Source organism: Dreissena polymorpha, chromosome 1, assembly GCF_020536995.1.
Source record: "Dreissena polymorpha isolate Duluth1 chromosome 1, UMN_Dpol_1.0, whole genome shotgun sequence".
Taxonomy (NCBI): Eukaryota; Metazoa; Mollusca; class Bivalvia; order Myida; family Dreissenidae; genus Dreissena; species Dreissena polymorpha.
In genome coordinates this window covers 142,467,809-142,479,812 of record NC_068355.1, presented here as the reverse complement: position 1 = coordinate 142,479,812, position 12,004 = coordinate 142,467,809, and the positions used below count along the sequence as shown (strand labels likewise).

The following is a 12,004-nucleotide window of genomic DNA, read 5'->3' as shown; positions in this document are numbered from 1 at the left end:
AAAATAATAACAAAGCCCCCCCAAAAATTAAAAAAGATGACAGACTGAATATCCATGGCGCCAGAGAAGCTGTAATCTCATCAGAATTGAATAATTTAACAGAAGAATAACTGAAGATTTTATTATTCACCTTAGAAAATCAACAGGTAATTTAATGCTTTGACTGCATTGAACTATTGCAATATATTTTCGCGATAATAAATAATAACATGGATAAATAAAACATGGGGTATGACTAGATACCGAAAACAGTACTGTTTTCGCGAAAACAGTAAATTTACCGAAAACAGTTAGATTTCCCACCTTTACATCGTGATAGTGGCGTTAAACTACGATTTAATGATATTAAATGAGACTCAAAATATATTGATAATTTCTTTTTTACAAAAAAGCATGTTATTCCTGTTTAAAAACGGAAGCATTATATATTACAGGAACATGATACCGAAAACAGTCAATTTACCAAAAACCGTGAGATTTCCCACCTTTACATCGTGATGGTGGCGTGAAATTATGATTTTAATGAATGTTTACTCCAGTACGCATTTAAGTGATGCTATATATTAATTATTTATTTTTTACAAAAAGCATTTAATTCCTGTTTTAAAACGGGAGCATTATATAATACGAGGTTATGATACCGAAAACAGTTTATTTTTTCTGAAATCAGATTTACCACCTTTACATCGTGATAGGGCGTTAAACTTTGATTTTAATGAATGTTTACTCCAGTACGCATTTAAATGATGCTATACATGTATATTAATTATTTGTTTTCTCAAGACATTTGGTGATACTCTGGTATTTTAAATGACTCCAGGTATGGCATACCTGAAGGAATAAAAAAAAAACAACACTTCTGAATGTGTTTGTATAATGGAAAAGGATAAATACAAGCATGTAACATACCGTAATTACTCTAACTAAGTATTCGGTTAATTCTTTTTTGTTATTCTTAATTTTCAGATATACAGGTTTTTTTTCCATAAATTATTACTCTTAATTTTCAGACAGTACATTTTACAGCGCTATTTTATCAGATTTCTTACCTATTTTTACTTATCTTGTGTCACTTCGATCATTCATTTTCATGACCGGATTAAAGTAGTAAAACCTGACAGATTAATCCCTTAAGGCAATGGCCCATTACATTTGCGTAATTGGGTTAAAAACCATGTATGCCAGTATTAAACAATGGTTTCACACCAATCACAAATACTTTACAACCCAAGAAACGTAATCCAGGCCAATTGTTATACAAACAATTGAAGGTGTTAGACCATGACTGACAAACAAACAAAGAATTCATAGTTTGCATATTTTGTTTATTTTTTAGTAACTTTCTGTACAGGAATAAATTATGTGAAATTATTTCAAATAAAAAATTAAATGCAAATATATATAAAAGTTAGAACACACGAACCAGTACGTTAATAAAAACTTGCAGACTTTGCAAACTTGTATATTTAAGCGATCAATTATGACACCCATTTGCTATGCTGTTTTCGGTATCTGTTTTCGGAAGTATTTATTTGTTTCATAGTTTGTATTAGGGTTCTTGAATTAATATACTTCTATACAAATTAATAAAATATAATTGGTTATGTATTATCGATATCTATTCGTTACTAACATATTGAATACATCCTGTTTTCGTATAATTGGTCACTGTTTTCGGGCGTACATTTTACTGTTTTCGTATATGAACAAAATGTATGTGGATTATTTTTATTAAAATAAATTTTATTAAAAAGTTTAAAAATATATGTTGAAATATCATTAAACTACTATTCTTTTTTAAACCAGGCATATGAAAAAGCGATGTTTATGTCTAACTCTTAATATTCAATGTTTTCATATAATAAAACACTGTTTTCGGTACATTTTACTGTTTTCGGTATCTAGTCATACCGATAAAAATGGAGCCTTTTTCATGTTACTGTTTCATTATTAAATTTAAAGATCAAGTGATCTGCCAACATTATGAGAATATCTGAGTTTGTAATATTCCATATGATTAAAAACAATTGTTGAACATTTTAATTACCTTCATAATTTCAACATAATAATAATCATGCAGCTAGTCTGAGACTCTAATCTGGAACAGTTTGAGCAATAATACTTGTGAGCTAACCAGGCACACAAACTCTGTGTCATGTAATTATTTGTTATTCACAATGACTGAATTATAATCAATCTTTAATTCAGGATGATAAAATCTATATAATAAAGTCAATTTTGTATTATTATTAAGCAATCAAGGGAGTTACCAGAAGTGGTCTCTTAATAAAATGGTGTTTGAAAAAAGACTATTCTTGGAAAAAGTAAAATCATCATCACTATCATATTCATAGACTTCAACTTCAACAAGATACTCTTCAATGCCTCGAGGACATGTACGGAAGAGGAAGACAAGTTCTGTGACACAACTATCTTGTGTAACATTTAAATTACATTGAATTATCCTGATAATAGTGAAGGTTAAAATACCTGCAGGGCTTTCAGAAAGCGTGTTTCACTATTTGTACCCTTAATTATTGACAAATAAGGCTTGCTGGAAAACAATTGAGTCTCCAGGACGCACCTTTTTGCATACCTGGGCTCTTCAAATCAATCCATTAACAAACATTAAAATTCCAATTAATCAAAATTTCAAATGCTGTCAATTTTCTAAAATGTCCATAGTTTTCTCACATCTCATCCTCTTTGCAACTATTAAGCATTAATGCTGTATCTTACAGTATGAGTATCCTTCCATGAATGAAGTATTGCATGATTAATTCCGTTTGAAATGGCCACTTGCTGATGACTGTGACTGATGTGTTACAAATCCATATGCACATCAAAGACCTTTGATGTCTGGCGGTAGCATTCACAACTTGCAGTTTTTTTAGGCATAGGTTGTCATCTGGTAACACTGTTGTTATTGTCAAAGACTTTTGTATTTAACTGGTTTTATTGTTGGATTGGGTAGCACATGTGACCTCCCAGCTGCTATGCCAACACCATTATATCTATACCGACATGGCGACCTCGATACAACTCAATAAAACAGTCTTAAGTTTAGAAAGTGTAGTCAAAACCTGATGGCTCAAACTCGTGGGGACCGACAACTAAAATTCTAGCTTTCCGTTATTGGAGCGTAACCAACCAATTTCTAGTATATTTTTGTGACAGCATAAATCTGCAATAGATTTGCATCTCCAGCTGAAAAGTATTCATACTGCCTAAACTCCTTATTACTTTTTTCTTTTAAAAATAACCAAATATGTAATATGTACTTAATATATATATATTGATCAATTTGTTAAAACAGTTACAAATACAATTAAGCAAATATCCACCCGGATTGAGTACAGGGGCCTTCTCTAGATTTCTCAGCAAGAAACAATACAGCCGTTTCAGACATAATAATACTGCATCTTCAAACAATGCCAGATTTTGCACAAATGTCATCTTTTTCTTAAATCATTTAAAAATCGAGCCAATGACATGTTTGCAACTGGTGTTACATCAATTATGATGTGACACTAATCAAGCGCTCCTAATTGATTTATAGCCTTATGCAACCTGAGGTGGGTTTTAGCCAAACAAACAAAGATTGTGTAAAAGTTGTGACCACGTCTGTGTTAACAGTTTGAGCCATCAATAATTTGATCCTCACAAACTTTATCTAAACCACAGAAATTCATAAAAATATATAGCACTACAAAATTGTTGCTTCATGGAGAGTTGAAGCCATCCAAAAGTTTGAGCCAAGAGAGTTCGGGCCATCAGGTTTGGACTGTATGCTATTTATATCACATAATTTCAATACATATCATAAAATGTTAATTTCTAATAGTTGTGTAGTGTCAAAAAAGTGTATGATTATGAATAAAAATAACACCTTACTTGCAGAATTCTAAATATTCCTGCGTCAGCAAGTAGTAACGTTAATCTTTTTTATACTTAGTTAACATGATGTTTTCAACAAAATTAATTTTTTTATTGTTGGTAAGTTTAATGCCACCATAGAAATCGAAAATTGTATATACTAAATTATAAAGTTACATTAAAAGGCCAGTAAAAGTTTTTGAGAGAACAAGTACAATTTCAGGGCACCAGCCGGACAAGTGTATTTAAAAAGTAATCCGGAGTCTCCTGCAGCATAGTCCTTGTAAGGCAAGGCAACATCACTGTTCCACTTAAGGTCTCCAAGAAATCAATTGTGCAATTAGTCAGCCTTGTCTGGGCAGGCACAAAGTGTCTCCCCTTTTTAGCTCATCTATTTTTTGAAAAAAAAAATGAGCTATTGTCATCACCTTGGCGTCGGCGTTGGGGTTGGCGTCGGCGTTGGCGTCTGCGTCCGGTTAAGTTTTGCGTTTAGGTCCACTTTTCTCAGAAAGTATCAATGCTATTGCATTCAAACTTGGTACACTTACTAACTATCATGAGGGGACTGGGCAGGCAAAGTTAGATAACTCTGGCGTGCATTTTGACAGAATTATGTGCCCTTTTTATACTTAGAAAATTGAAAATTTTGGTTAAGTTTTGCGTTTAGGTCCACTTTTCTCAGGAAGTATCAATGCTATGGCATTCAAACTTGGTACACTTACTTACTATCATGAGGGGACTGGGCAGGCAAAGTTAGATAACTCTGGCGTGCATTTTGACAGAATTATGTGCCCTTTTTATACTTAGAAAATTGAAAATTTGGTTAAGTTTTATGTTTATGTCCACTTTATTCCTACAGTATCAAAGCTATTGCTTTCATACTTGCAACACTTATTAACTATCATAAGGGGACTGTGCAGGCAAAGTAATGTAACTCTGACTGGCATTTTGACAGAATTATGTGCCCTTTTTATACTTAGAAAATTGAAAATTCGGTTAAGTTTTGTGTTTAGGTCCACTTTATTCCTACAGTATCAAAGCTATTGCTTTCATACTTGCAACACTTATTAACTATCATAAGGGGACTGTGCAGGCAAAGTAATGTAACTCTGACTGGCATTTTGACAGAATTATGTGCCCTTTTTATACTTAGAAAATTGAAAATTTGCTTAAGTTTTGTGTTTTGGTCCACTTTACCCCTAAAGTATCATAGATATTGCTTTCATACTTGGAACACTCACAAACTATCATAAGGGTACAGTAAAAGGACAAGTTGCATAACTCTGGTTGTCATTTATACAGGATTATGGCCCTTTTTTTACTAAGTAACTTTGAATATATGGTTAAATTTTGTGTTTCGATCCACTTTACTTCTTAAGTATCAAGGCTATTGCTTTCAAACTTCAAATACTTTCATGCTATCATGAGGTTACTGTACCTGGCAAGTTGAATTTTACCTTGACCTTTGAATGACATTGACTCTCAAGGTCAAATTATTAAATTTTGCTAAAATTGCCATAACTTATTTATTTATGATTAGATTTGATTGATACTTTGACAAAACTACTCATACCTGACATACCACAATAGACTTCACCCAAACCATCTCCCGTGCCCTCCCCCCCCCCCACACACACTATACCCCCCCCACCCCATCCCCCCCCCAATTTTTTTTTTAAAACGGTTAAAAAACACAAATACTTTTTTTTATTATTTTATGTTTGAAATACCGTCCAACCATCGCACCCAAGAATCCCCCCCCCCCCTAATTTTTTTTCTTTTAAGATCATCTCACAAATGACCACCACACCCTCACACTATACCCCCACCCCACCCCCCCCACCCCCATCATCAATTGTTTTTTTTGGAAACGGTTAAAAAACACAAATCACAAATATTTATTTTTATTATTTTATGTTTGAAATACCGTCCAACCATCGCACCCAAGAATCCCCCCCCCCTCGCATTTTTGGAAAATAATGTAATAAATGTCCACACCCCCACACTATACACCCCTCTTCACTCCACCCCTCCCTCCTTTGTGATTGAAAATGAGAGTCCCTTCACCTTTAAAAAGAAAAAAGATGAGCGGTCTGCACCCGCAATGCGGTGCTCTTGTTTGATAATTGAAACAGACTGCTAATAACCAATTATCAATTAAAAATATCATTATACAATTAAAATTATACAATGTAGGTGTTTAAATCTTTTCTTTATTTTCCATGGCAGGTTTAAATGGCATCAAAGTCCAGTTATTCCATGGGTGTGCAGTTGACTAGCAGGAACATACTTACACTTGAAGAGCTTGAACTATACGAACTCTGTCAGCTGGCAGGAATTAACATGGAACAAGCCACATTCAAGTAAGAATGGTGCGCATATTAATGTTTTATCCTGTTTGCACAAACAGTTGTTATTATTGTTATGCTCTCACAGAAAGGGAGGCATTAAGCAATCCACTTGTATGTCAATACTTTGGAAACCATATGTCCCGAGTTTGTGTTTTAAACATCTCATTTACAACAAGGTACATCGCGCTCACTTTCACAGTTGAATGACAATAATTTGTTTATAAATGTTATGAAAAAGATTTGGGCTCCGAATAAAATGTAGTTGCCTGATCAGTGATGTTATTTTTTTCTGCACATGCAAATTTAACAGGTGTTTGCATTTTGTATAGAAAAGCTTACCAATCACAGGAAATTAAACTGACAATGACTCTATAGGTAACTACTTATCTGTTTTATTAGATAATACAAAGATGACAAATATTTTACCTAATGTAAACGATATGGGCCTAATAAAGATACGTCCATTCTCTAACAGGCCTCTTTAAAAAGATAAGGTGTTTAAACTGAAAAATATTTGAGATGGCCCTTGTCTGTTGATCCACTATAGAATATAGTGCCAATATTCTGTGTTTAACCTTTCTAATTGTGTGGCAGATTTTGCTCAGACTTTTACAGCAGCTGAGCTGAATGTGTAGATGACCATTGAGGGAAGAATTTCAACTGTGACCAGTTTTAACACTTTTTGTTAGCTGTAGAATACGCAGTGATTTTTTGTGTGTCCAAACATGTATTGAGAGGGCATCAGTGTCTGAGACACATTTATTAGTTATGCTCCCCTTCGAAGAAGAGGGGGTATATTGTTTTGATCATGTCAGTCCGTCTGTCCGTATGTACATGTATGTCCGTCCACCAGATGGTTTGCGGATGATTACTCAAGAACGCTAATGCCTAGGATCATGAAACTTCATAGGTACATTGATCATGACTCGCAGATGATCTCTATTGATTTTCAGGTCACTGGGTCAAAGGTCAAGGTCACGGTGACCTGAAATAGTCAAATGGTTTCCGGATAATAACTCAAGAACGCTTAGGCCTAGGATCATGAAACTTCATAGATACATTGATCATGACTCGCAGATGACCCCTATTGATTTTCTGGTTACTAGGTCAAGGTCACGTTGACCCAAAATAGTAAAATGGTTTCCAGATGATAACTCTAGAACGCTTAGGCCTAGGATCATGGAACTTCATAGGTTCTTTGATCATGACTCGCAGATGACACCTATTGATTTTGAGGTCAAAGGTCAAGGTCACAGTGACCCGAATTAGTAAAATGGTTTCTGAATGATAAGTCAAGAACGCTTATGCCTAGGATCATGAAACTTCATAGGAACATTGATCACGACTCACAGATGACCCCTATTGATTTTCAGGTCACTAGGTCAAAGGTTAAGGTCACGGTGACCCGAAATAGTAAAATGATTTCGGATGATAACTCAAGAACACTTATGCCTAGGATCATGAAACTTCATAGGTACATTGATCATAACTCGCAGATAACCCCTAATGATTTTCAGGTCACTTGGTCAAAGGTCAAGGTCACGGTGACCCGAAATAGTAAAATGGTTTCCGGCTGATAACTCAAAAACACTTATGCCTAGGATCATGAAACTTCATAGGTACATTGATCATGACTAGCAGATGACCCCTATTTGTTTTCAGGTCACTAGGTCAAAGGTCATTTGAAAAAAAAGTTATGAGCTATTGTCATCACCTTGGAGTCCGCGTCTGGTTAAGTTTTGTGTTTAGGTCCACTTTTCTCATAAAGTATCAAAGCTATTGCATTAAAACTTGGTACACTTACTAACTATCAAGAGGGGACTGGGCAGGCAACGTGAGATAACTCTGGCGTGCATTTTGACAGAATTATGTGCCCTTTTAATACTTAGAAAATTGAAAATTTGGTTAAGAAAAAAGTAAACTTTTTGTGATTGGGAATATAGCCGAATTTCGGCTATAAAATTGGGCCAAAACAAAACCCTGCCTAGGATCATGAAACTTCATAGGTACCCTAATCATGACTGGCAGATAACCCCTATTGATTTTCAGGTCACTAGGTCAAAGGTCAAAGTAACAGTGACACGAAACAGTAAAATGGTTTCTGGGTGATAACTCAAGAATTCTTAGGCCTAGGATCATGAAACTTCCAGGGCCCTCACACTACTTTGGGGGAAGGGGTCCGCAGCCCTTAGGAGGGGGAATTTTCACGGAGTTTCCCTTTTTGGGGGATTTTTTTACTTACTCTCTCATTATTTCATTTGTACATGTTTGCACTATATTCATGCATTTTTCATAATTAAGTATGTTTGAAAAGATTAAATTGAAATAGAATTGAGATATAATAATCATGAGACACATTTTTCTATTAAAAAAAAAAAATTTTTTTTTTTTTAGGGGGAATTTTTCCCCCCAAAAGGGGAAAAAAGTATACTTTTCAGGTGGGGGACTGCCGCCGATATTCGGGGGCAGATTTGATAGATTGAGGGCCCTGACTTCATACGTTCAACCGTACATTTATCATGACTATTGATTTTTAGGTCACTAGGTCAAAGGTCAGGGTCACAGTGACAAAAAATGTATTCATGATAAGAACTCAAACAACAATTAAGAGTGGGATACATATATGATATTGTTATATTACGTTTATTTGATAGTCTGTTGTTCGGAGATGATTCATTTTATGATTACAGAACTATACTTGACGTTAACTTTAGGTAACATGGTACTGTTTTGGTTAAGGTATCATATGAGCTGTCAGGGGGTTTCTGCCTATTTTGGGAAAAGGAGTCCGACTACATTGGAAATTTTTTATCGACAAAATTGTCCATTTTGGGAATTTTTGCTTCGATAAAACAGCTCATTTTGGGAAAACATTGTGAATTTATCATGCTTAAATAAGTCAGTGGTTTAACAAATAAATTTGTTTTTATTTGTTATTTTGTCTTCTTTATAAAAACACATGCAATTTTGGGCGTGATCAATATTTATTCAAGTACTGCAATTTTGTTTTTCAGTTACAGTTACACTCTGAGATAAGAACTGTACAGTCAAAAACTTATAGCAGATATTTTTTACCAAAACAAACACTGGTTAGTCACACAAGTTACAGCATAATTTTTCTCTGCTTTCTGTTTTTAAAAGAACACACAACTCATCCAATGTTTTGTCATTCAGATCTAACCCTTCAATGCAGGTAAACATCAGATGAGTAAGTTTGGTTTGTGTGAATGTGCTGCGTAATGGGGAGCACAGCAGGTTCATGGTGCTGAATCCTTGCTCAACCACAGCAGTGCTTGTTGATATGATACCGGTACACATCAGCTGGACATTAATAATCTAATAGTCATAAGACACTTTTTTTTGGAAATTGGGATATTTTTTTTTAATTTCGGTTTGGGATCGCATCCGTTTGCTTTGGGAACGCCTCCGTTTTCCAGGCCACAGACAGTGCTGAAAAAAACCTGGCCGTGTTCTGAAAAAACTGGGCATAATGTGCGTAAAGTGTCGTCCCAGATTAGCCTGTGCAGGACAACAGATAAGATTGTGGGTTAATAAGTTTTCACTGCAAGCTTTTTGTAACAATTAGGTTTTTTCCATCAACACTATTTGTCAATTAGTTATTTTTACAATTTGACCAAAACGCTCATACATTTCTGAATCAGATTAGCCCTTCATGTTTTGATATTGATTATTCTCAGCAATTCTTATTCCAATTAAGTCATTATAAATTCAAAGTGACAATGGTTGTTTGTAAATATTAGGTTTAATTGTATATTGACAAATGGATGATGGCGTCATTTTGTTTCAACCAGTTTCAACTCTCCTGCCTTTCAGTCTCAGAGCATACTCAAATTGCCAAACCCTCTCCATGAATGACAAGCCAGTGGAAATCCTCATATTATTAGTTTTTGAGACACGTAATCGCAGCAGTGTTTTGAGGCGAATATTTCATAATCTGTCACCATCTGCGCTATTAAATATGATAGTATACTCTTCCCAATGTATATACCCCACGGTTTGGGTCTCGTTATGAATTGTAAAATATTTTGCGCGAACGCCGTTTATGAAAGTTTCCTAACCCGTCCGCGTTTAAAAGAGAACATTTTCCCAAATTTATTTCGGCGGAAGTAACTTTTTATATTGACACCGGCCCAAAACGGTGTCTATATAAACTAACTGAAAATATAACGGCCGCACTAAAGGTAACAGTACACTTATCATAATTTAACGCGGAACGGAGGAAAACGACGAAGAATCGATTTCAATTCGTTTTTACATTTTCATAATTGTTTAATGTACGATTGATGTTCAATTTCAATTCGTTTTCTGTCAAAAACAAATCATAAAAACGATCAAACGAACCTTATCTGTTGCCCTGCCTGTGCAGTCCACACAGGCTAATCAGGGACGACACTTTCCGCCTAAATTGGATTTTTGCTAAGAAGAGACTTAATTAAAACGAAAAATGTCATAAAAGCGAAATGTGTCGTCCCTGATTAGACTTTGCGAATCGCACAGGCTAATCTGGGACGACACTTTACGCACATGCATTATGCCCAGTTTTCTCAGAACACGACTCATATTTTCAGATAACTGATATGAGAACATAGCCAGAATAATGGTCATCATACAGCCACGAATGATATTTTTCAGAATAATCCTAGATCTCCTAAAGATGAATGTCTCACCACAGGCCGTGTTACAAATGCTAAAGACAATGTGTGCGGGTAAAATGCGAGCCAACAGGGGTCCGGAGGATGGGGGCGTGGCACACGAGGCAGAAAACATGCCCCCTCCCAAGCAGAGGCAGCCCCCAAAGATAAGACAGCCTAGCGCTGGTAGCTCACGGAGGTCAGAACCAAAAAGATAGAGCTGCAAATATGTGTTCCATGTCTGAAGATGTTTTATTTAGATTTTTAGTATCATCATTTTAAGATTTTTTCCCTTTATATACAAATGTATTTAATTATTACTAAAACTTCTTTTAAAATATGATAATGAAGTATTTATTGTTGTGTATGTAACTTCCAGGTTATCTGTTCAATGATGCTTTGTTAAAAAATGTTGCTTTGTATTACATCTCTGTTGTATTTCTTTAACAATGAGTCAATTTTATTTATCATTGTTTAAAATACATGTATACTGAAGCTTTTTTTAACAGTTTCCATTTTATTTAATGTATTCAATCATGTCATTTAGTTAGTCTTGTTATTTAGGCATTGACTTCATAATCATGAAATTTGGGTGAATTTCTTTATAGTATATGAATTTAAACATTAACTAGAGCTTTGTCACAGACGTGACTTATACCCCCACATGCCACATTGACACATAATATTTTGCATGTTGTCTTCACAAAAAACAGCGGACACCATGCTCAATTTTTAAAATGCACTGAGTGACCCCTTGACCTAGTTTTTGACCCAGAAAGGCCCATGTTCTAACTTGGCCTTAAGATCATCTCCATAAAACTTCTGACCAAGTTTGGTGAAGATCGGATGTAAACTACTTGAATTAGAGAGCGGACACCATGCTGAATGTTAAAAAATGCACCAAGTGACCGCGTGACCTAGTTTTAGGCCCGGAATGGCCAATGTTCAAACTTGTCCTAGAGATCATTAAGATAAAACTTGTGACCAAGTTTGGTGAGGATTGGATGAAAACTACTTGAATTAGAGAGCGATCAACATGGTGAGGTTTAAAACGCACTAAGATACCCCGTGACCTAGTTTTTGACCCGGCATGACCCATATTCAAACTTGACCTAGACATCATCT

The 12,004-nt window shown here is 35.1% G+C and overlaps 1 protein-coding gene across 1 annotated transcript; it reads left to right on the top strand.

Moving 5' to 3' along the window:
* On the top strand, positions 1 to 11,379 carry LOC127853421 (mitotic-spindle organizing protein 2A-like). The gene is made up of 3 exons (XM_052387950.1): positions 1 to 146; positions 6,106 to 6,239; positions 10,881 to 11,379. The coding sequence occupies exons 2-3, from the start codon at positions 6,112 to 6,114 to the stop codon at positions 11,095 to 11,097; spliced, it is 345 nt and encodes a 114-aa protein (XP_052243910.1). The 5' UTR covers positions 1 to 146; positions 6,106 to 6,111; the 3' UTR covers positions 11,098 to 11,379.
* Positions 11,380 to 12,004: the final 625 nt, after the last annotated feature.

Coding starts and splice junctions, on each gene's coding strand:
- LOC127853421 (XM_052387950.1), top strand. CDS start 6,112: ATGGCATCAAAGTCCAGTTATTCCATGGGTGTGCAGTTGACTAGCAGG. Junction 6,240..10,880: donor ATGGAACAAGCCACATTCAA/GTAAGAATGGTG, acceptor GATATTTTTCAG/AATAATCCTAGATCTCCTAA.